This window comes from Cryptomeria japonica, chromosome 11, assembly GCF_030272615.1.
Source record: "Cryptomeria japonica chromosome 11, Sugi_1.0, whole genome shotgun sequence".
Lineage (NCBI taxonomy): Eukaryota > Viridiplantae > Streptophyta > Pinopsida > Cupressales > Cupressaceae > Cryptomeria > Cryptomeria japonica.
In genome coordinates this window covers 249,350,987-249,376,952 of record NC_081415.1, presented here as the reverse complement: position 1 = coordinate 249,376,952, position 25,966 = coordinate 249,350,987, and the positions used below count along the sequence as shown (strand labels likewise).

At 35.6% G+C, this 25,966-nt stretch overlaps 1 protein-coding gene and 1 long non-coding RNA gene across 3 annotated transcripts; one reads left to right on the top strand and one right to left on the bottom strand.

Moving 5' to 3' along the window:
- Window positions 1–9,947: 9,947 nt before the first annotated feature.
- LOC131058599 (organic cation/carnitine transporter 1-like) lies at window positions 9,948–13,945 on the bottom strand. The gene is made up of 2 exons (XM_059214212.1): window positions 13,322–13,945; window positions 9,948–11,334 (listed from the first exon to the last, which is right to left on the bottom strand). Exons 1-2 carry the CDS (start codon window positions 13,737–13,739, stop codon window positions 10,127–10,129), a joined length of 1,626 nt encoding a protein of 541 aa, XP_059070195.1. The 5' UTR covers window positions 13,740–13,945; the 3' UTR covers window positions 9,948–10,126.
- Window positions 13,946–21,742: 7,797 nt separating this feature from the next.
- LOC131058030 (uncharacterized) lies at window positions 21,743–22,930 on the top strand. Of its 2 annotated transcripts, XR_009359306.1 has the most exons (4): window positions 21,743–22,145; window positions 22,402–22,470; window positions 22,575–22,676; window positions 22,802–22,930. It is a non-coding gene; the product is annotated as an uncharacterized LOC131058030 (long non-coding RNA). The 2 variants fall into 2 exon arrangements; XR_009359305.1 differs by having other exon boundaries at window positions 21,743–22,470.
- The last annotated feature ends 3,036 nt before the right edge of the window (window positions 22,931–25,966 follow it).

Here is a 25,966-nt window from a genome sequence, read left to right as displayed (position 1 = left end):
ACAAAATATAAGACAAGAATAAACTGTATTCTCATCAATAGATAAATGATCAATAGTTCAATAGTTGTTCATACAATGAACATGAGACTACATATATAGGCAAGGCAATATGGATATGTGAGTACACAAACATGACATGTGGCTCAATAAGAAACAAGGGTAGGTAGGAAATAGGTGTTGTAGGTAGGAGAAACAATAAAATATTTCATATGAGGTGGATCACCCACCGAAGGTAGAATTATCACTCCACAATAAGTGGATATGATAGAGTAGTAACAAGATCAACACCATAAAAGGTGGAAATTCTCCTACACACACTATCCCAATGTGGCACAAATGCCCAAGTGTCTCATACCCAAACTACTATAAAATGCTTTTCCTAAGTAAACTTAAGTAAGGTGTAATAATATGCAAGATGAATAATTAATTACACCAACACCCCCCTTAAGTGCAACTTAGGGGAATGCACTTAAGTCTACAATGCAACTAAGAAATGCAAGATGGGTCCCGGCTATGAGGCCATTTTAGGTACCCATGCACAAATGCAAATGCATGAAAACCAATGCAATGAAATCTCTCATAAAGCAGGGAAAAGAGAGAAAAACCCAATGGGAAAAAACCCTCCCCCAAAAGAGAGATGAAAGCTATACAAGAGAACTCTCATAGAAGTATGTGAGGAACAAAACCCCATGTGAGGAAAAAGTCCCCCCCATACGAGAGAAGAAGAGAAGCTAGGAAGCCCCCCCTCAATGTAGAATCTGCAACAATGATAGAAGCTCGATGATGTGTGAAGAAACTGCTCCATGAACATCGAACAACATTCCTCACCTTAGGAAGAAACAAAACCAAAGGTGTATCCATGAAGTCTCCCCAATCATGAAGGGAAGATGTATGAAAAAAATTCATGATGAATGGAATCTCTGAAAATCACTCAAGTGTCCCCATGTCAATGTTGAAAGATACCCCTTCCAAAGGTGGTAAACTACTCCACACTACTGAAAAAGGCACTCCAAGATCTAGTGGAGAAGAATGTAGAACATGTCCCAAAGACTCACATGTCTCCTCTAAACATAAAGAGACCTCCTCCAACTGCTATACATAAGTATCCACAATCATGTCAGCCTCGAAGGAATGATCATGTAGAGAATGAACAAGAGGGTCAGAGTGTTCCCTCGCAACAATCAAAGAAGGATCATCTTCATCAAAGAGAAGGTGAATATCATCAATGATGTCTCCCAAATCTGCAATGTAGGATTCCACGAACAAACTTGCAATGTCTGTCAAGTAATCATCCCATGAAACTGAAGCTGGAAGACAAGATATATCCTGCTACACTGAATCACATGAAGGCAAAATTGTCACACTATCCGCATCATTAGGTGCAATAGGTGATGTGATGTCAATAGGAGGAGATGAAACATAAGGCTCAAGAATAGGGTCACATGTGAGAATCCCCAAGCTCAAGTACCCAAAGCTCTCCTCAAAATCTAAATCATCACAAGAAGTGTGATCATCATGTGTAGAATCATCATCATCAACATAATATGAAAAGGAGTATAATTGAGATGCATGATCAACCACCCTAGTCGCATTGATAGCTCTAGTCTCCAAGTCTCTAATGAAAACTGACTCGGGTGTGAACTCCACAATTCTCTTAGTTGCTCCATGTGTGATTTGATAGATGGATAGGAGATTGTTTGTCAAATGGGGTACACACAACACATCATTGAAGGAGTTATCCCCAATGGCAATAGTTCCTTTCCCAATCACATCCATGTACATATGATTGCCCATCAAAATTTTTGGCATGGTGCAAGGCTCAAATGTAGAGAACATAGATTGCAAATATGCCATATGATGAGAAATCCCTAAATCTAGAAGCCATCTCCCTGAATCATGACTTGTAGTAGCACAAAGAGCTTTTCCTTGTCTTGTCCCAAAAGAGTGATTCTTCCCACTTGTAGAATTCATGAATGCTTGCCCTTTCCCTTTTGAATGTGAGGAATTGGAAGTTGATGAATCATCCTTCTTGTAGACATTAGGCAAATTGATGTTATTCTTTTTGAGGATATGTGTGAGCTCATCAATCTTCTTAGAATGGCAACGATGCTCCTCATGACCAAAATTTTTGTAATAGGCACAAGTAGGTCCCTCCCTCTTTGGTGAATTGTCCCTCTTGGAGGAGGATGAACCTCCTTGTTGTGGAGAAGGTGATGCTTTGTCCTTAGGCTTTGATTGCCATTTCTTCTTGTTGGAGTTGTCCTTTCCTTGATTTCCTTTGTTCCCTTGATTTGCCACTAGTGCTTGAGACTTAGAAGCCTTAAGAATGCCCATGCTTAACAACTTAGTTGTTCCATCATCAACATTTTAGCGAAAGCATCAAATGTAGGAATTGTGTAGCTTGAACCCATTGTCATCCTATGGGTTTGGAAACTAGAAACAAATGCTGCATATTCTTGTGGAAGCTTGCCCATCAAGTTGAAGATTAATTGAGTATCCTTCTTATCAATGCCACAATCCTTGAGTTGTGCCCCCAACTCTTTTGTCTTAGTGACATAATCTTGTATAGTATCAAAGTTCTTGGGATCTAACATGGTGAGATCACTATCAATATGATATCCCCTAATCTCATCAACTTGACCATACAAGTCTTGAAACTTCTGCCAAGCATCCTTTATTAGAATACATTTCTTTATATGAAAAATGAGATCCTTTGATACATACTTTCTTAAGGTACCAATTTCCATGATATTTTTAGTGAGCCAATCCAAGTGACCAACAAGATCAGCCTTAGGATCAGCGCGAGCAACAATAACTTCATCAATATAATGAGTTAGTCCTTTTTCCATAAGTTTACTCCACGCATCAATTTTCCAAGTAGCATAATTATGAGGAGTTAAGAGAGGAAACTTAGAAGAACCCATAGCAGAAAAAAGGAAGGAACACAAGAGCACAAAATCACAAGAGACACCCCCCCAAATTCAATCAATCAGACTACCCCCCCAAAATGATGATTTTATAACTTTATATATAGTGCGTGTATAATAGGCCACTTGCAAACAATGGAAAGGTGGACTTCTGATTCGGTTTTACAACTTCCCTAATAGGCTGAGAACTACAAAGCAAAAGACCAACAAGATAGATCTATGCAATACAAATGCCAAATTGGCCAGAAAAGACCATATGTTGAAAGTACAATATCTACCCAAAATTGTTGCAAACTAATAGCATATTATGAGAGTAGATGAAAAATTATGCACTTTAAAAAAAAAGGGCACCTAAAAAGGAGTTCATATGAGTGGAAATAGAGTCTCGAAAGTTGCAAAAACGAGGATTGGATAGGTACTGTATGCGGGAAAAGCGGGTCGATCGAACTCAATATGTGAAAAACCGAGCTCTATGGAGCCTTGCTCACACACCCACAGGACTTCTTGGTGAAGCTATGGAGTCATGAAGCATGGCTCAACTTCCCAAGGATGGTTCCATGGTTCTCTATCTTGCATGGTCCCTCAAACCAATGTTTTGCTCTTAGATCATTGAGCAAAATGGTTTAGGGATGGCAAATGCGAGAATGAGGGATGCTTTTATTGATTTTAATATGGGATGCATCCTAAGCTATGCATGATGCTACAAATGCAATAAACTAGCTATACGATGACAAGGTTAGTAAACAAAACTATCCTAGCATGCTATATTAGTTCATGATTTAAGCTATATGATGAAGAACATACTCTAAATTAGCATATTTAGATTAATTCCCGTTTTAAAGAGAAGCTAAATGATGAGCATATAAAATATGAAAGCTTGAATGGATTTGAGTATAAGTGAGATACTAAAGACTTGAATATATGAAAAATGGAGGAATGAGAGCTCTATTTATAGCAAAAACAGGGCATTGGATGGCCAGGATTGAAAGAGATAATCAATGACCAAGTTTGAAAGTTGGGAATCCATGTTTGCAATTGGCACCAATGAAATGGTGACAATTGTCAACATAAGGTTGGTTGAGAGGAGGTGTAAGAAGCATTAAATGCTTGAGAAGACCTCATGGTTACCCTAGGAGGTAAGGGTTAAGGTTAGGTTAAGGTTATCCATTGGATAAAGCTTTTACCCAAAGGATAAACTCTTGTGCAAAGGTTAAAGAGATAACCATGGTCAAAGCAATAAATTCTTGATGAGACCCTTGGGTTAGATGGAGGTTGAGTTTAGGGAAATTCTTCAACCATGTAAGAGGGTTTGAGTTAACCATTAATGGTTATGAAGACTTTGGGGATAACTTTGTAAGAGTCCTTCCAAATTTGGGGGCATTCAACAAGTTAGCTTGTTGAATGGATAAAGGCTTTAATGCACTTTGAAGACTTTGCTCCAAATTTGAGAAGTGACCTCCTCAAATTTAGGGAAAAGGGATAATGGATGGGTTTGGGTTAATTAATTAGGATTAGAAGAATCTAGAAGAGGTTAGAAAGAGGGTTAGGATGCAAGTGGGAGGTGTAGGATTTTGCAAGTGGGTGAGGGAAAATAGGTTTTAATTGAATTTAATTCAATTTGGTTGCAATTAAATAAATTAGATTTATTTAATTTAGGATAACTATTTTAATTAAATTTGAATTTAATTAAAAAGCGGATAGGGGCTTTAATTGAATAAAATGAATTTATCCTATTAAATGGCATAGTGAATTTAATTGAGTAATTTACTTAATTAAATAGAGGAATGGGGATTATTTAATTAAATTAGATTTAATTAAATAGAGAAATGAACATAAAATATTTATTTAGGAATATGGTCATTTTTATACGTCTACAGGTACAGTCACCAAAAATTGAGATTTATGAAACATATGTCCATCAAAATCAGAAAATAATTTCACCACGAGAAAGTAAACGAAATTATAGCCCATTTAAAAAAAAATTGCACTAAAAAAAGAGCAAAAATGAGCAAGATATGGCCATTTGAAGTTGAGCTGGAAAATAAAAAAGCTCAATGAAGGGGGCCTGCGGAAAATTTCAAAAAATTGATGATGTCAGAAAATTGCAAGTCTAAATTTGACGGTCATCTAGCCGTCACAAAAACGTCACCTCCTTGCCTATGTGGCATCCGTATCTTACAGACGGATGACTGGCGATGACGTGGGAGACGAGTGGCATTGCTAATGTGACATTTTGGCTTGCGTGGGTGTACAGAAGGGTGATGTGTCTTGGGGTCTGCGTGGACAAGCTGGTGGTAGACAGAGAAGCCACGTGGCCAGGGTCTGTGTGGATGGGAAGGAGCAGACGGAGTTCACGGGGCCTAGGGGGGCCTGTAGGGAGGTCAACGACTGTGCCAGAGAAGGACGCCGTAAGGCAGGTAGGCGGGGGCTGGTGTTGGGAGGTGCTGGGCCGATGGCCGGTGTGGCTGGTGCCGATGGTGGAGGGGCCAGTGTTGGTAGTGGAGGGGCCGGTCACGGGCGGTCTTGGCAGCGGAGTCCGGGTGACCATGACGCAGGGGTTGCTTGAGCAGAGAAGTTGCCGGGCAGAGAAGTCGCTTGGGGCCAGTTGCACGACAAGGGGGTCGGAAGATAGTCTGAAGGGCGTGGAATCACAGAGCATGGTGGGGGTTGCAGGTTATGGTAGCGACAGGTCCCTGCAGAGTACGAAATGATTATACTTGCAGAATATAAAAAAAATAAAAAATTTCAAAATCCGTACCGTACCGCCCATATTGGACAAAATGTTTCCTCCAAGCCCAAAATATGATTTTCACCAAAATAGGTTGAATTTATACTCAAAATTCATGGAAACGGCCACCCGGTCGCAATGGTGAGATCAGATCTGGTCTAGGACGTCTCCAAAAGATGTTGCTCCTCAGATCTGTCTCTTGGCGTCACAATAATGCCTCTCAAGGACAAATCAATGACGCTCTAATGGCTCTGATACCATGTGAGATTTTGCCAAGATCAAGAGCTCAATGAAATGTACAAATAGGGACAAAATATAAGACAAGAATAAGTTGTATTCTCATCAATAGATAAATGATCAATAGTTCAATAGTTGTTTATACAATGAATATGAGCTTGTATATATAGGCAAGGCAATATGGATATGTGAGCACATGAACATGACATGTGGCTCAATAAGAAACAAGGGTAGGTAGGAAATAGGTGTGGTAGGTAGGAGAAACAATAAAATATTCCACATGAGGTGGATCACTCACCAAAGGTGGAATTATCATTCCATAATAAGTGGATATGATAGAGTAGTAACAAGATCAACACCATAAAATGTGGAAATTCTCCTACACACACTATCCCAATGTGGCACAAACACCCAAATGTCTCATACCCAAACTACTATGAAATGCATTTCCTAAGTAAACTTAAGTAAGGTGTAATAATATCCAGGATGAATAATTAATTACACCAACAAAATTCTACATTTACTTTTTAGTTATAAAGACTCTTAACTCTAAGATAAATAAAATGTGTGATAAATAAAATAACCATAAAAATAAGACATCAATTTTTTAAAATATATTACATAAAATATATGAAAAGATCATTTTTAAAAAAATATATAGGAAATAAAATAAGATAACTCTTAAGTGAATCAAAAAAAAGTTATGTCTTTTTCTTTAATATGTGTGTGTGTGTGTGCGTGTGTATAATCTCTAGTTCCTTATATTAGTTAATAAAATATTCAAAAGTATTATCAAATAGTCAATAAGCATAAATGTTTATATTTTATAAGTAAATTATATATCCAACCTTTAGCTTTGAGACTAATATTTTTAATTATTAAAGTTTAAAAATATGAACAATTTGAAGTTAATGTCTAAAGTTAAACACATTATTTTAAAGAATTAAAGTGAAATTTTTGCATAAATAACTTCTACAAATGTACGGAAATTTGATATTTGTTTCTTTAAACAAAGATTACCATAAGATTACTAAAGTGATTGGATAAATTAGTAATGAGAAATAAATCAACAAACCATGTCAACACACAATCTACATGGAGAAACTCTTTCAAGACAAAATCTAAATGAGAAACATGAAAATTATGTATTAATATTCAAATATGAGATACATCCAAACACTAACACTCTCTTCACTTTGACATAATTCTAGTAGCACTTGTGTTCTTGTAAAAAAAACTCCAATTCATAGAGAAAGAGAGAATACCACAAATAGTTTCTGCAAATAATTTGTCATCAAATCATTGTAAAATACAAAATCTCTCACATCCATACCAATATTTTGACCCGTAACTTCTCTATGATGACTCATATCTTAAGGTAAACATTCAAAATTATCACCCAACTTAAATGAGACCTACCAATAACACTCAAGATGTTCAAATAATCAATTCTCATGTTCAAATTGATAAATTTGATAAAAATATAGCTTGGCAACCACGTGCCAACTCCACCTCTGTCATGACTCCTGCATATAGCAACTAATGCTAAAATTCTCAAAGAATCTAAATTTAAAACCTTTCAGTTCCGCCCTTTGTGTTCAAGGATAAATTTCAGGAGTCTTAGAGACACATGAATAATACATAAGATTGCAAGGTAAATAACACCTAATCCTTTAATCTGGAGGATAAATCTCTTCATAAATTCATAAATGAAAGAAAAAATTAAATAATATTACGTTAGGAACTATAGTAGTCCCAAAATATTTAGATCCAAGGAGTTCAATTATTGATGTAAGCATTGAGGGAACACTTATTAAAATTGGATTAATAGACCTTGGAGCAACTATTAATGTTATGACTAAGCAGATGATGGATGAGTTAAAACTAGATAATATTCAACCAACACCAATAGTGTTATAGTTAGCCAACATGTCCATTGTGAAGTCAAAAGGGGTGATTGAAGATTTGTTGATAATCATAGATTCATGTGATTACCCTACTGATTTTATAGTTCTGCAATCTAAGGTCCATCTAGAGGGATATCCATTGATTTTGGGAAGGCCTTGGTTGGTCACTTCCGGTGCCTTCATTGGTTATCGATAAGGGAGTATGACCATTTCCATTGGGTACAAAACAAAGAAATTGGTATTATATCCTCCAGCTCAACCTCATTTAGATCTAGAATAGACAGTTTCCAGCCTACTATGGACGAGGATGAACGTTATTCTCTAAACAATCTCACGGTGATAGACAAAATTCCTATGATGGAATCCCAAGATGAAGATGATGTCCAAGTTCTAAGATTATATAAAATTCATATGGTCAAGATTGACCTTGAGCTAGAAGAATTTATGTCTTGAAGTCTTACTTGTCTAGTACACAACTTTTTATCAAATGAGGATTCTGTTAAATCATCCATGATGACTAATGTGTAGCCTAATGATTGTAGCCTGAACATAGTTGGTCTTTCTACTGTCTTTGTTTCAACTATTGCTAGTCCAATAAAAAATTACTTCAGGAAAAACACTCAACATCAACAATGGAATAACAACACAACAACATACTAGATTGTTTCAGATGCTGCAAAATCACACTTTTGTGTTTGCATGGGACTACCAAGACATGAGAGGCATTGATCCAAATCTTTGTATGCATAGGATTTACATCAATGAAGGATATGGACCATTCAGATAGCCATATAGGCATATGAATCCAATGCTCAAAGAAATAATCAAAGCTAAATTGCAAAAACTTCTTGATGTAGGATTCATTTATCCTATCTTAGACATTGAGTGGGTTTTACCATTAGTGATTGTGCCCAATATAACTCAAGTAAAAAATAAATTAAAGAGCATGTGTACTATATACAAGAAAAACTCACTTACCACCGAGAAAAGAAGTCCATATTAGTTACAACCTATATTGAATATAAAAATGAACTTTCCAATCTCAATACTATCTATCCACCTTCCCATTGTTTTGAATTGTGAAAGAATTGATAGTTGGTCACATGGCCAACTTAGCATATCACTTGGACATTTGAATTAATATTCATCATAGTTGGTTGCATGACCAACTCAACAAATCCCATGGATTTTTGAATTAGTATTGGTCATAGTTGTTGATCCCAGGGCCAACTCCTAGATATTTGAATTAATGTTTGTGATAGCTCGTGGCATGGCCAACTCAACAAATCACTTGGATATTTGAATTAATATTTGTTACTACTCGTTACATGGCCAACCCAACAAATCACCTAGATATTTTCAAATTAATATTCACCATAGCTTATCATATGACCAAGTCAACAAATTACATAGATATTTGAATTAATATTTGTCAACCCCGATCGCATGGCCAACTTAGCAAATGATTTGGATATTTGAATTAATATTCGTCACAGCTGGTTGCATGGCCAACTCATCAAATCACCTAGATATTTGAATCAATATTTGTCACGACTGGTTGAATGACCAACTTAGCAAATCACTTGGATATTTGAATTAATATTCGTCACAACTCGTCACAACAAATCATTTGGATATTTAAATTAATATTTGTCACAACTAGTCATAGCAAAATCACCTGGATATTTGAATTAATGACCAATTCAACAAATCACCTAAATATTTGAATTAATATTCATCATAGCTAGTCACATGGCCAACTCAGCGAATTACTTAGATGTCACAACTAATCAACTTGAAATTTGAATTAATATTCATCACATCTAATCACATGGTCAATTCAGCAAATCACCTAAATATTTTGAATCAAACCAATTTATAAGCTTATAATAGAATTTCTTCAATTCTGTTAATTTTTTTATATTTCATTTTATATAACCTTGATCTACAATTTTGAATCATATTATCCCAAACATTGATTCGAAAAGATTCAACACAATTTAATCCAAAACAACATTATCTATATTATGAATTGTACAAATTTCTTATCAATAAATTCTATATTGTAAATATAAACCACTCTATATTTTTTTATTTATAAAGCCAAAGTTTTCCATAAAAAAATATAATTAATAATTTTTATTTTTTTTGTGCTGATATTTTCGTAGTGCAGCAGGAGATTCGTTGGAAAAGGTATGAAAACAAGAAGACTCCATTAATTCCTATGGGGGTTTGATTTGAAAAGATACTCAGAATTTGCACAATGTCCAGCAGATCATCATATTGGGTCTTTGAGGAGGTCCTCAGCCACTGCATTCTCCATCTGGTTAAGAAAGCAATGGTTTATTGGACCTGTTAATTAAATCCTTCTCCTCCCATTCTTGGCCTTCCAATGTGTCATACAGGGGCTGATCTTTTGTTTCTGGAAGCCCTAAAACGAAGAATCCGCTTAAAATTATAGCAATCCCAGATAAGGCGAAGGAAAGAGCAGGGGAGTTGCGTCCGATGAAAACAATCACCGGACTGGCAATTGCCCCAACTCCAGATGCCTGTCTGAACATCGACATTGCGGAGTTTCGAACCGTGGTTGGGAACAATTCCAGACAGAAAATCAGCATCACATTGAAAGCCGTAACAGCGCTCACAAATGCGCCCAACTCCCCTACAAGCCGTGGATATTTCCCAGCTGTGGATTTCGTTTGATTTGAGCTTGGATCGGCAGGATTTGTTCTGTCGCCAGATAGAAATACACACACAAAACAAAAGCTGGCGCTGGTTAGGGTTAACAGCAAAATCGCTCTTCGCCGTCGGGCTCGGGCGACCAGGAGAGTCGAGATGATCCCAGCTGGAAGCTCAGAGAGAGCATTAAGTGTGACACTGATATACAAATTGAAGCCCAGATTTCCGACTCCGAGGGGCAGTCCGAAATAAATTAACCCGATTCCGGCGCCTACTGCCATTACTAAAATTAACCTTTTTCGGGCCCACTGTGTTCCCCACAAACGCGAAAGTGCCGAATCTGATTGGGTTTCTGCACGGCGGTCTTCGATTCTTACATTTTCTGGTAATGATCCCCCGTTTAATTCCGCCAGTCTTTTCAAATTCTGCAGAGCTTCTTCAGATCTCCCCTGCAGTAATAGCCATCTGGGTGACTCCCAGACACAGGGCAGAAGAAATAGCGAATAGAGCAGGGGAATTAGGGATAGATAAATGTACGTCATTCGCCATGAAAATTGGAGTCTCGTGAGGTAGGCGAGGGCTGGAATTGAAAGGAATCCGATTGTGCCGGATAAGAATAAGAGAAAACCAATGAGGCCTCTCCATTTGCGCCCTACGAGCTCTGTAGAGAGTACAAGACAGCAAGTTGCAATTGGGGCTTTGACGAAGCCTGTGATTGCTCGGAGAAGAGAGTAGATCCATATGTTAGGAGACATGGCTGTTAAAATGCCGGAGACAGAGAGCATGAAGGAGGAAAGGATTAGCATTCTTTTGCGACCTAGCCATGTATCTGCCAGTGGCCCCAATATTATGTAGCCTGCAATCAAGTTAGCCACAGCTAAATTAGCACTGTATGTACATCTATGCAACTCTTTTTTAGTTAAGTTGATGCATATGGCAGATTATTTCATAACTGTTCCATGAAATGGAAGAGCTGGGGATGAACTGTCCAAGCCCTAAATCATCATAACATTTGCAGGGGAAGAACTGTTGTATATTTTAAGCTTTGATTTGTGTAGATGATCATATGAAATCACATTCATTTTCTCAGCAGGATTCATTTATTAGTGTGATTTAAATGAACTATTTAAACAAATCAAAACTTAAAATGGTCCAACAAACATAGATTTGCAGAATTTCTCATAAGAAAAAAATTGAAATTGGATTAAATTGTATTATTATACAAACTATCCAACAAAATTAATACTTATAGATTATATAACAATGGTTGTATTAAATCATCATAACATTTGCAGTCAAATGGTAATGATGGATGAGCTGGGGAAGAACCTATGTTACCAGAAACGAGAAACGAGAAACGCAATGACAACCGCAACGTGACGAGAAACAGAAGTTTAAAAGGTTGTGTATAAGAACAGATTTTATATATATATATATATATAAATATATAATATAGTAAAACCACGGCTGAAACGGCATAAAAGCACTATGATGCCTATGTCAGAGGCTTCAAGAAGAAATTGGGGTGATAATAACAGATTTTATATATATATATATATATATATATATAATACATGTTTTGCCCCTATGTCAGAGGCTTCAAGAAGAAATTGGGGTGATGAGAATACGTCAATGGTGACCATAATGACCATACAGGATAGTGGTAAGCCATCTACACCAAGGCATATGCGTTCAGGTTCATCCTCTTTGTGAAGCATGTCACAAGCTGGGACATAATTAGTAATCCTGGAGTTTGAACCAAAAGAAACAGGGGACATGTACAATCTAGTTTTTGAAGAAGCAATCAATTCAAAATACAAGGCTAGGGAAATAGAATACAAGAGACGAACAAACTAGAGGTAGCAAAGGCAAGAGAAGAAGCTGCGACTGCTATTGTTTAAGAGGGGAAGAATCCCTTAAGATAGGAGAGAGATCATATGGTTTTGTCTAGAAATGGACATTGGATCATACCCCACTGGTTATCAAGGTTCTTTACCCAGATATAGCCCAAGGGTGGAAACTATTCACCAGAAGATCTCAATGAAGTTTTTGTTGCTTTGGGGCGTAAAGTTACAACTGTGAAAGTACAAAAGGCATAGAAGTAGAGATAAAGATGGATAATCTGCTACTAAAATTTTTCCTGATCAAACTGGAAAATCTTATCAGGGAAGATCATAAATTTGTTTATTGTCTGCACTCAACACTCCTATGGATAGTTGCAGATTCCCTTAAGAAGCTTGGACAAGTATCTTCAAGGATACTTGTACAACTGGCGTGGTCGTGCTGAATGAAGAAATGTTGCTCATGTAAGATGAATTCAGTGAACAAAAAGAAGAGGATGAATTCAGTGAACGAAAACCACGGCTGAAACAACCGTCCGCAACGGGAAACCCGTTTCTGCCGTCAAAACGTGAAACGGAAGTCTCCCGTCACGTTTCTGGTAACTAGGGGAAGAACTGTCTAAGCCCTAAATCATCATATCATTTGCAGTCAAATGGTAATGATGGAAGGGCAGGGGAACAACTGTTTGACAGGCTTCAACACAATATTTTAAGATTAGGTGGTTCATATGAAATTATATTTATTTTTTCAATAAGACATCTCTATTATTGTGATTTAAGATGAATCACTAAATAAATCAAAAGTTAAAATACATTGTGAAATAAACTATCAAAATTGGATTGCGGATTTCTACTTTAAAGTGAATTGTTCAACAAACTTGGGCTTACAGGATTTCTTATAGGAGAAGCATAGAAGTTGGGTTGAAATCAAAATGATCAGGAATCACTTCTTGACTGACAAAGATCAGACAAATAACCATTTAATTTAAATAGATAACTGACCTGCTAATGCTCCAACAAAGAAAAGCAATCCAGGAATTGCTGCTTTGAAGCTGTTACCACACATAAGGTCCCATTCTGAAATAATGGATGCTGCCTTCCCTCTCTCCCACTCCCACTGTGATGTATCCATCTTACATACCGATGACTCTTCTGTGCATTTGCCCATTCCTGTTATTTCCCAGATTTGTAGGGATGAAGTCTCTGTGCAGCGCCATGTAGGTTGGGCATCGGTGAAAATGGTGAGGAAGGTATGCTGAACATCGAAGACCCAGCCCAGAGAAACAACTACCACTTGAAACAACTGAGCTCCTCCAAAACCACCAATGCAAGACTCAATGATTTCGTCCAATGAAAACTTCTTCCCTTGTTTTTCTCTCCATTTCTGCTCTCTCTGCTCTTTTAAAATCGAGGATTCCATGGCGCATCTAAGAGAAAGGAGATTTTTCGGGGATCTCACTTTCAAAATCTAATGAAACTAGAACTACTTCATTCCCCAAACCTTGTAGCCTTAAAGCCCAATATTTTTAAGAATGTCAAAAACCCTTAGTGTGCATTGACCTCATATTTCCATGAATAGAATCCAACCCTAAGATTTCTTGGGATCAGTCCAGCAATTTTGCGTTGTTTCCCTTTCTGGGTTCTGGTTTGTTCAAACTGCCTTCTTTTATATCTGTTTCCAGCACCAAGACAACTTTTTATTTTATTTAAAGATGTTTTAACAATTTTTCCTATAATGGCTCTGACTGGAAGCAATACAATGGATGTATTTATGAGATGAACTCTTTGGCTTCTTGGACCAATCAACCGTGAAAGCAACCCCATTTCCACGCTCTATATTAAATGTTTTTGCAGGCTTAGAAATCTTGGGCTGGCGTATTTTTATGAATTAAGTAAATTCATAACGAGTTGGTCTATATTTAGCAGTCACAATATCCCCGAAATTATCAACAACATACATATGTGTCAAATCAAGTAATAAAATTTAAGTTTTGCTGTGTCAATATTTTATCCATTCCAAGGAAGGCAACCGAGCAAATACAGGTAACGGCTACGATGAATTATTTTTCTATTCTACTCTGTGTGTTGATTCTTCAATACAAATATATTTAAAGCTGTTAGTGTGCATGGGCCTCAATGTTTTCTTGAGTAGAATCCAACTTCTGTGTTGCCTAAGATTTCTCGGAATTAATTCAGCAATTTTGTATTGTTTTCCTTTCTGTGTTCTGATTTGTCCTTCAATCTGCCCTCTTATTTTTTTTTTATTCCAGAACATTTCTTTAAGCTGAACTGCACCAAATCAATTTTTTTTTAATTGGCCGATAGGCCATGCAGAAATCAGAGTTATGTTCAAGTCTGCATCGGCCAATTATTGAGGGCATTGGAATGGTCAATAATAGTTACGCGGTAATCTAGGCTGATAAATAGCAGTTGGTAGTTATTGCTGATATGATCGATTCCGCTATTCAGGGAGGGCAATAATTGCTGATATGGAGAATGATGAGAGGTATCAATTAATGATATAGTATTTAAATTATCTCACTCAGATCTTTACTGCTTTCCGTAAACAAAAGCAGATAACTTGATCCAGATACCTAAGCTTCGCCATAGAAAATTCATAAAACAAAGTGATTTATCAAACATAAGGAGCTCTGTCAATTGTAGAGCAGACACCTTGATCCGGATATCTAAGCTTCGCCATAGAAAATTCATAGAACGAAGTTATTTATCAGACATAACGAGTTTTGTCAATTGTGAAGAATTATTTCGACGAATTAGTCGGAATAGAAAGGTTTACACGCCTACTTGTACATTTTTTTAAAGGTTTTTGAGTTAAACTTTTAAAGTATGATTCAAACTATCTATTCACGTGGTTACACTTCCCTATTCTTTTAGTTTGAGTTTTTATAATTTAAGTGTAACGACAACCCAAAGGCCGGGCTTAATCAACACACTCGAAGCTTTGACTGTTGAGGGTGGCTAATTCTGTTTCCATTCTGTTTCCGTCACTCTCTTCTGACCCTTAGCAGTGACAGTGACTCCTGCGGTTCTCTCCCGCCCTTTGTTTTGCCTGCGCATTTCCACTTGAATATAGCATTTGCTCATGTCCTGGCATTTTGCAATTTGTGAAGAGGCTCTGAGGGCCACGATTATGACTTTGCCCTTGACTTCCCGAGCTCTTCGGTCGCTCGCTTTGTCTGATGCCATTGCCCGTCTTGTATGCAATTTCTGGGAGGAAAATACCGAGGCAAAAAACAGCGCTATTATCATTCTTTAGGAAATGGTTTCCAAGGTGAATACAGAGACATTGTAAAAGGAAAGTAAGGATTGACAGAGTCCATAAGTCCAACCACGACAAAATCAAAGCCCAGCCATCGTATACAACATTACCGAGGGGCAAAGATACCAGACTAGTTCCTTTGCTAGTGGAGATGCTTGTAGATGAAGGTCACAATATTTGTGAAAGAGCATTGTTGGTGGTAAACACCCTTTGTTTTTGCACGGATGACACACAATTCTCATAACCAGGGGATTGCATTGTATAAGACATTTTACAGTTTCATGGCTGTTGTTCTTGGTTCTGTGTTGATTGCAGTGGTAATTATTTGGGATTACAGACGATTTAAAGGACATCCTTGTGTTATTCTGGTTTGAGTTCTCTCTCATTCTTTTGAATATTTGAGAGTGTGTTAAATGTCTCAGAGCTGATAAAATGTTCATTAGGGAGCCCTTTAGCACGCTTAGATTCTTCAATGGCTTACCAATTCTCCCATCATTAAAACAATGTTCAATATTTATCCTTTTAAAGGCATACATAGAGGATTTGTCTACTCAAACAATAGTGATATTACCTTCAAAATGTAAGGGTGTCATTCATACCCCAATCTTGTCCCTAAGTATATTGCCATTTCACCCCATGCCATGTGCTTGGATTATCTCTAGTATAAAAGTAATGAAACCTTTATCATGTAAATACAACCTTAAAAAATTACTTCTAATGGAATGTTGAAAAATTAAACAAAGATAAGTTACATCTAAATGTTTAATCTTAGGATCTATCATAAGATTATAAGATGATATTTTTGATAAAGATAAAAATATAATTTGAGACATCTAATTGCAACAATAGCTTGAATTATTTTGAAATTGAATAAACTTCTTTAAGAAATTGAAGAAGAGAAACTATAATACTCAATTTGTGTGCTTCACAACCTTATCCAATTAGAACTAGATATTTATAAAAATATAATGATATTATACTTGATAAAATAATTATTATAGTATCCTTTATTTGTCTTTTTTTTCTTTGCATGATTACAAATTTTTAATCTAAGAAAAAACCTCTATCCACCCTTCAAAGCAGTATGAGAGCTAAAGGTTGAGAAGATCAAAAGATTCATAATGCAAGAGGCCAATTGATATCAACACTAAAGGAAATCAAGACATGGTCCAAAAAACTATTATTGAGTTTATCCACAAGATTTGAATTCATTCTTATGAACATATATAGGAGACATTTTAGATTGATACATCTATTATTTCTCATGAGAAAGGGCTAAGCTAGTCATCAAAGTTATCCTTGGAGCATGCCCTCAACTCATTAATGTTATTTATTCACGATAATGGTAGAGAAAGATCCAGCTTTAAAGGTAGAGGGAGAAATTTGTATAGAGTTAGAAGAACCAACATAATAAATTTAAGTAAAATAAGTAGCAACTAAATTTAAGACAACCAATCTCAAAGACAAAGATATGATAAATCTTAAGTTCAATATCATAATTACAAAACTATGTCCATTATTTAAATGAATGTAAAAAGAAATTTTGATTTCAACAAACAAAATATTAGTTTTACTAGATTATTAGTCTTAAACACAATTTGATGAGCATTACAAAGGTTGTTATAAGGGGTTTCAGAGTATTATTTTAAAATAAATAATATATAATTTTAATTAAATTAAAAACAAATCATTTCTTTACAAAAGTTAAAATGACTAATAATAAAATGTTTCACTTAATGTTGAAACCAAATTTGAAGGTGAAATTTTCTTAGTAAATCAGTGAATCAACAAGTGGCTGAAGGAAAAATAATAGAAGTTACTCAAACAATCTTTGAAGATAAAATAAATGATGAGAATTGGATTTGATGTCTATTACTTATATACTTTGATTTTGGAGAGGTCTAAAATCTTTTTCACTAATTGAAAAATCAAATAGAGTATATAAGAAAAACTTAATTTCAAGATAAAATAAATGACGAGAATTGGATTTGACATCTATTATTTATATACCTTAATTTTGGAGTGTAAAATTAGTACATGTGCAACCCTCATGTGCTATTGGTGTCACCTTGCGGATATGTAACAATATGGGTCTATCATGCTTTTATTAATCAAAACCTATGTGTCCTATACATAGTAAATAAAATAATTCCAAACTAAAATAAAATAGCATCCTATTGATATCCCTCTTGCATTTTTTGATACATAATTTGAGATATCTATACTACTTTACTTAAAAACTAAAAAGTAGCACAACAATAACCCAACAAGGTGACCCGAAAGCTAGCAACTAAACTAGAAAACTAGCAAACAGAGAGAAATTGCAGCCCACATAAAAACAAGAACAACCACCTAGTATAGACACAAAGAAATGGTTTACTACATGGGGGAACCTTTTTACTGCCAATTCTGGCACAAAAGTAACACTTTTATTACAATCATTGAATGCTTTTACTTATCTAATGATGGTATGTGCTTACACTTTTATGTGATTCAATCATTTTTCTTTGTTATTATGAATCATTTTACCAACTCTTTCATGGTAGAGATTTTAGGTAATGATTTATGCTAGGTAGGGACTTGAAAACATAACTAAATGGATCTTGATCACATTACATGCCCAAAAACAAGTGAGGTTCTATTGCATTACTATAATTCAACAAATCATAGGTTCATATAATTTGATCAAGACCTTTTGTTGTCATTTTCCTTAAATACTATGTCTTTCATAGTGGTTTTGTCTATAAAAAGTTGTGAGGTGTCTTTCAAAACCCAATTGATATTGTCTCTTTTTCTATGAACGTTATTGTTCATAGTTGTTCTACTCGTAAAAGGTTTATGGGTGTCTTCCAAAACTAGTTGTCTTTTAGATCTTGGTGGTCTTTTCATTGTTTGAGAAAGCCTCTATTTAAGGTGGTTCTATAAGTAAAAGGTTTCAGGCAGCTTTTCAAAGCCCATTGGTTGTTGACTATTCCCTTAGTTGTGTTTGTCTCACCCTTAAGGGATTTATACTAGGATTTGGTTTGGCATTCTTACCTAAACCACTTTGACTTGAAAATGTTAATCAAATGTTGGATCGGGACCTTGTTCCCACCAGTTTGATGCTTCAATCAAAAGCCTCTCTTTCAAAAAGGGTTTTTCCCTTTTTTTGTTTTGGTTGTCTCATGGCTTCTAAGATCCTCCCTCTTTCCACCTAGATGGCTATTATGGAAGGGTTTAGGTCCTCTCCCAATTTACCTAGTCTTCAAACTAATTTAAAACTCCTAAACAATTATATTTTTAATTGTGATGAATAAATAAAATTTAAATAAAAATCATTCCTATAGAATGAGTCTTAAAACATATGTTTAGGAAAATTAATTTGTATTACTTTTCAATAATATAGATATGTTGAATTTAATTTAAATTAAGATACATTTGTTAAATTAATTTGGAATGAGTATTTTTCAATTTAGTTTGAATTGATTTAAAAAAAAAATCTTTAACTCAATTGATATCCCTCTTGCATTTTTTGATACATAATTTGAGATATCTATACTACTTTACTTAAAAACTAAAAAGTCAACAATACTATTTTAATTGAAAAGTTAGCTAAATTGGGTCTATACCTCTTGTATTTTAGGTCCTCTCCCAATTTACCTAGTCTTCAAACTAATTTAAAACTCCTAAACAATTATATTTTAAATTGTGATGAATAAATAAAATACAACAATAATCTTTTAGCTTTTAAAACTCCTAAACAATTATATTTAAAACTCCTAGCTTTCGGGTCACCTTGTTGGGTTCAGTAGTTGTGCAACTCTCATGTGCTATTGGTGTCACCTTGCGGATATGTAACAATATGGGTCTATCATGCTTTTATTAATCAAAACCTATGTGTCCTATACATAGTAAATAAAATAATTCCAAACTAAAATAAAATAGCATCCTATTGATATCCCTCTTGCATTTTTTGATACATAATTTGAGATATCTATACTACTTTACTTAAAAACTAAAAAGTCAACAATCCTATTTTAATTGAAAAGTTAGCTAAATTGAGTTAAAGATGTTTTTTAAAAATCAATTCAAACTAAATTGAAAACTACTCATTCGAAATTAATTTAACAAATATATCTTAATTTAAATTAAATTCAACATATCTATATTATTGAAAATTAATACAAATTAATTTTCCTAAGCATATGTTTTAAGACTCATTCTATAGGAATGATTTTTATTTAAATTTTATTTATTCATCACAATTAAAAATATAATTGTTTAGGAGTTTTAAATTAGTTTGAAGACTAGGTAAATTGGGAGAGGACCTAAACCCTTCCATAATAGCCATCTAGGTGGAAAGAGGGAGGATCTTAGAAGCCATGAGACAACCAAAACCAAAAAAGGGAAAAACCCATTTTGAAAGAGAAGCTTTTGATTGAAGCATCAAATTGGTGGGAACAAGGTCCCAATCTAGCATTTGATCAACATTTTCAAGTCAAAGTGGTTTAGGTAAGAATGCCAAACCAAATCCTAGTATAAATCCCTTAAGGGTGAGACAAATACAACTAAGGGAAGAGTCAACAACCAATGGGCTTTGAAAAGCTTCCCGAAACCTTTTACTTATAGAACCACCTTAAATAGAGGCTTTCTCAGACAATGAAAATACCACCAAGATCTAAAAAACAACTAGTTAGTTTTTGTTTATTTTGTCTTTCTTTCTCGTTTATTCAATTTGTTTTACATTTTGAATTTAATTTCATTAATTTTGATTAGGTTTTTCATTTTTTTTTTTTTTCAAAAACCAGATTCTTCTAATCCACAACAAGAATAACAAAATGCACCTCCTAAAAACCCATAAGATACACCCCCAATTCCTCCTTTTGACCACACACCTAAAACACAGGAGCAATTAATTAATCAGTTGGGACAAAATACGTCTAAAATCAATAGACTGATTGTTAAATTGAAAACATCTGAATTTGAGCATCATCAATCCTTCGCCATTAGCCTAGAAACATTAGCTAGTGGTGCCATAGCTGTTTCCACACAAATTACCAAATGGGGAAGCTTTAGGGATAGGTGTTGTCAATTCTATGAAGATGGGCTATCATACGAGAGAGTAAAAAACAAAAATATTAGTAAACAACAAATATGTGCCCTTTTTGTTGATCCCAAAACTGGTCATTCATTACCTCTTAATGCAAAGAGGTTTCCGATACATTGGTGTACCAATGTGGAGATGAAGAATCTTTTTTGGCAGAGGTGGTGGATGGTCTTTGATGATCCACCTTGTAATAATTATGAGGTGCCATTATATTTGAGAAAAGTATATTGTGAGTTTGTGCTCAATGTGCGCCCAAACTATTTTGACATGAGAGAGTTCCATGGTAGAGGTGGTGGCTCTGCCCAAGATAGACCTGGAGCCCATAGGCGATTACTCGCAGAGAGTCGTCGCCTCCTAGCACCCAAACCCAAGGTGCATCAAGTTGTCCCAGTAGAGATGAAAGAGTCGATGGAGCTACAGACTCTTTAGGCAGCCACAATGTTGACTGGTGCCATCATCCAACATGGGACGTCATTAGCACACCTTATTGTATTGGATGATGAGCCATTAGTTTCTCCAGGGGACGACAAAGAGCCCATCCAACATATGTGTGTCAGTTGCTCGGGGATATGCTCAAGGATAGATGATGCAACTGGTGCAGATGGATCCACATCTCATTTGTGCATGATTTGCAAGAGTAGATGTTAGGCCCGCACGACTGAGGATTTCGTGCTGACAGATGAGTTGATGGACATGGTGTTTGCCCATGAGCGACAGACACAGGTGTGTTGATTTGGATTCATAGCATTTCATTTATCAGTCACTTTAAATTTGTAATTACATAAATGAATTTTCATTTATAAATCGATTTAAATTGAGACAAATAATATGCATTTCAGGATGCAGCAACAGTATCCCATACTCCTCCCCCACTTACTATAGTTGCAACTTCGATGCCTGAGGTATAAATTTTGTAACATGTTAAAATAAAATAGTACACTTTGAATTCAAAAAAATACAAGATATACTAACTATCTTTAATGCGTGGTCCAATTTTTGGTTTGCAGGTGTTGACAGGGGACCAAATGTCCCATATTGATGACATCACGCTCTCAGCGATCAATTTTGGCCTACAAGGCTATACAGTATCATATTTTGTACAACCCTTTTTATGTATTGTTTTGATGGAATATGGAACTCATTTCATTTTAGTTTTTTAAAATTATGTTTAATTTATTAATTGTACTAATATCTTATGTTAATTTTGTTTTTTTAGGGTGCCCCCCATGTCTAGGTCTCGTCCTAAGAAAAAGAATTCCTCGAAGACGCAAAAAACATGGGAAGAAGGTAATTGAACACATTTTTAGTTGTACAATTGTTTGAAAATGTTGAAATCAAGTATTAGTTGGGGTTTGTAGATTGATTAGTGTTTTTTGTCTATTTTACATGTACAATGACCATTGAGCTATGTGGATTTGTTGAATGCACCTGATTCGCCCGTGGATCAAGAGAGGGCGGAGGTATGTATCTCTACTTTATTTTCTTGATTTCATGATTACATGCATGCGTACATGTGAACTTGTGATATATTACAATCTTATAATTTTTTCATACAAGAAATATCCATACCTATTTCATCAACGGCAAACCCTTTGTGCACTGGAGAAGCATCTCAGGATCCGGTACACTTGTTTGATATGTAAAATTAATTATTTTTAACCTACAATACTTATCATTATATTAATTGTATTTAATCTTTGAACATTTTTTGTATAGGTAATAGTGACAGTTTCTCCATCAATGGTGAGCCATCCTCAGTCCATTGGAGAAGCATCTTAGGCACAGGTACTTCATTGTTCTCTATATTATAGCTTTTAAGTGTTTTTGATATATTTATGTTAGTACATTGTATTAATTTTACATTTAATCTACAATAAAACCCTTCGCAGTACGACCATAACATGGATCCATTTAAGTATGTCTTCAAGAAAACTCCTAAGAGTGACAAGGAGAGGAGAGCGAAGACATTAGCTCCTAGATCAACCAATGAGGTAATCTACATTTCAATTGCAAAGGAATTATAGTTAAATGCATATTTACATTGTTAATTGTGAGCTATTTTCTACAGAAGAATTCTAACTTGGCTTTTGAATTGTGGTTTTGCAACCATCTACAGAGCCGCATACTGCATTGAGGAGGCTTGATTTTGATGATCTACCACAAGTTTAGGATCATATAGTGTTAGTTTTGGTCATAGAATGACCAATACATGTAGATATATTCTACATTTTTATTGTATATCGATTTGGACATGGCACATGCCACATTTTTGTTATACTTGTATTGACTTGACAGACATGTCTTTTATATATATATATATATAAATGTCGATATGCGATCCAATAAATGTGTACTAAGTTCATTATTTTGTATTCGTTGTGTTTTGTGGTTGTACTTTTATAAATTTAATTGATCATTTGCCTATGTAATCAACAATATGAATATAAACAACAAAAATATATGATATAAAACATTGCAATCATGGAATATGATTTGATAACATTTCTAAAATGTTGAATTAACCCTACAAAACTCCTTGTATTCAGTTTATTATTGTGTATTCGCTGTATTTGGTGGCTATCCTTTTATAAATTTAAATGAATATTTGCATATGTAATCAACAATATGAATATAAACAACAAAAATCGACAATATGAATATAAACAACAATATGTGTTTGGTGTGAGAGCAACCTCACGCTCACAATGGTCAAATTTTATTTGTTGTGTGCACAAACTGACATCGTGAGCACGTCTTTGTGTACAGGTTTATGCTAGGCATGCCCCTGTCGTGCATCCCAAAGCACCGAAACGTTGAGTCATATCGTACCAGGGCGATCTCTCGAGTGCCATGAGTCCAAAAAATTGTCAAAATTTGACGGACTATTTCTTCCAATTGGAGACACATATGGTCGATCCGTTTGATCCTATGGGGTTGCATGAGGCTCCTCTACAATGGCCTATATCGGTTTTTGACGACTGAGAACCATTTTCAATTGGTAGCACTTTTTTGCTTGCTGCAAAAACTGTTAGTTGCATGCAATGCAAAGTTGCAAGATTGGCTATAATTGATTTGGTTCTTCGTGTGCACAAACCGATGTCGCGAGTGCATCTAGGTGGGAAGGTTTATGATAGGCATGCCCCTGCCGTGCATCCCAAAACGCCGAAACGTCGAGAGTCATACCATACCGGGGCGATCTCTCAAGTGCCATGAGTCCAAAAAATTGTCAAAATTTGATGGGCCATTTCTTCCAATCCAGGACACATATGGTCGATCTATTTGAACTTGTGGGGTTGGGTGAGGATCCTCTACAATGACCTATCTCGGTTTTTCACGACTCTGAGCCATTTTCAATTGGTAGCATTTTTTGGCTGTTGCAAAAACAGTCAATTGCATGTAATGCAAAGTTGCAGGATTGACTAGAATTGATTCGGTTTGTCGTGTGCACAAACCAATATCACGAGCGCATCTGGATGGGTATGTTTACGCTAGGCATGTTCCTCTCATGCATCCCAAAGCGCTGAAACGTCGAGAGTCATATCGTACTGGGGCTATCTCTCAAGTGCCTTGAGTCCAAAAAAATGTCAAAATTTGACAGACTGTTTCTTCAAATCCAGGACACATATGGTCAATCCGTTTAAACCTATGGGGTCATGTGAGGCTCCTCTACAATGTTCTATCTCGGTTTTTGACGACTCAGAGCCATTTTCAATTGGTAGCATTTTTTTGTCTGCTGCAAAACCTGTTAGTTGCATGCAATGCAAAGTTGCAAGATTGGCTAGAATTGATTCGGTTCGTCGTGTGCACAAACCAAAGTCATGAGCGCATCCAAGTGGGCATTTTTACGCTAGGCATACCCCTATCATACATCCCAAAGTGCTGGAACACCGAGAGTCATACCGTACCGGGGTGATCTCTCAAGTGCCATGAATCCAAAAAATTGTCAAAATTTGACAAACTGTTTCTTCAAATCTAGGAGACATATGGTTGATTCGTTTGAACCTCTGGGGTCGCATGAGGCTCCTCTACAACTTCCTATCTCGGTTTTTGACAACTCAGAGCCATTTTCAATTGGTAGCATTTTTTTGCCTGCTGCAAAAACTGTCAGTTGCATGCAATGCAAAGTTGCAGGATTGGCTAGAATTGATTCGGTTCGTCATGTGCACAAACCAATGTCACGAGTGCATCCAGGGGGACAGTTTTATGTTAGGCATGCCCATGTCATGCATACCAAAGCATTGGAACGTCGAGAGTCATACCCTACAGATGCAATGTAGAAGTTGCTTGACAACTTTTTTGATAATTTTTTTGACAACAATGACAATTTTTGCTCAAATTGTATCTAGTCTCAATCTATGACCCCTATGACCCGATAATGACTGAAATAAATCTCCATGATTATACAAGAATAAAAAATTCTCATGATTGACCAGAGACACATCACATATACTCAAAACATAGTCACAAAACATTGACAATCAAAATAGTCACAAAATATTGTCACATATTATTCAAAAATTTGCCTCTAAATATGGTCAAATCGGCTCTTGGCTATTTTATTATACAAAAAAATGTCTTACAAATCATCTCATGGGCTTTTATACAAAATTTGGCATTACAATATGTGCGATTCAGCTCATCGCCATTTTAATATACAAAATTTTGCATGTACATATGTACAAATCAGCTCATTGCCATTTAAATATACAAAATTATGCCCGTCAACATGTAAAAATCATCTCATGGGCATTTATATATACAAAAAATGAATATAGAACAATTCGTCGATAATTTATACAAAATTTTCAAAATCATTCTACTCTGAACCGTAGAATCAATCAAGTGATCCTTCAAGATCATCTCTAACCCATATTGTCTCAAGTATTGCCTCATGGTCAGATTCATGAACTTTCCATAAAATCTTGTTATGAGGTCTACTACGATACTTCATCAAATAAATATTTGTTGAAACAATAAGGTTAGAGAAATGAAGAACATGTCTGTGTGTTTCAAAGTCCTCCAACAACCAAATATCAGAATTCTTGATAGGGTATCTCCGAAGCCATGTTCCTATCACGATAATAGACCCTATTGGGTACTCAATACCCTCTCCATCAATGATTGTGGTTGTCAATTTTCTTTTTGGCTCAACACAACAACACAAATAGTAACCTGTTCCTTCGTCATTGTTCTCTTCTACAACAATTGCATACACATGACCTGCATTTTATAAAGTGTTAATTAATACCAAAAATAAAGTATGATGTATAAAAAAATGAAC

Bases quoted from the DNA above. Each gene is read 5' to 3' on its own strand.
- LOC131058599 (XM_059214212.1), bottom strand. From the start codon at position 13,739: ATGGAATCCTCGATTTTAAAAGAGCAGAGAGAGCAGAAATGGAGAGAA. The intron at 11,335-13,321 runs GTCAGTTATCTA...ACTTGATTGCAG, and splicing joins CTTTGTTGGAGCATTAGCAG to GCTACATAATATTGGGGCCA.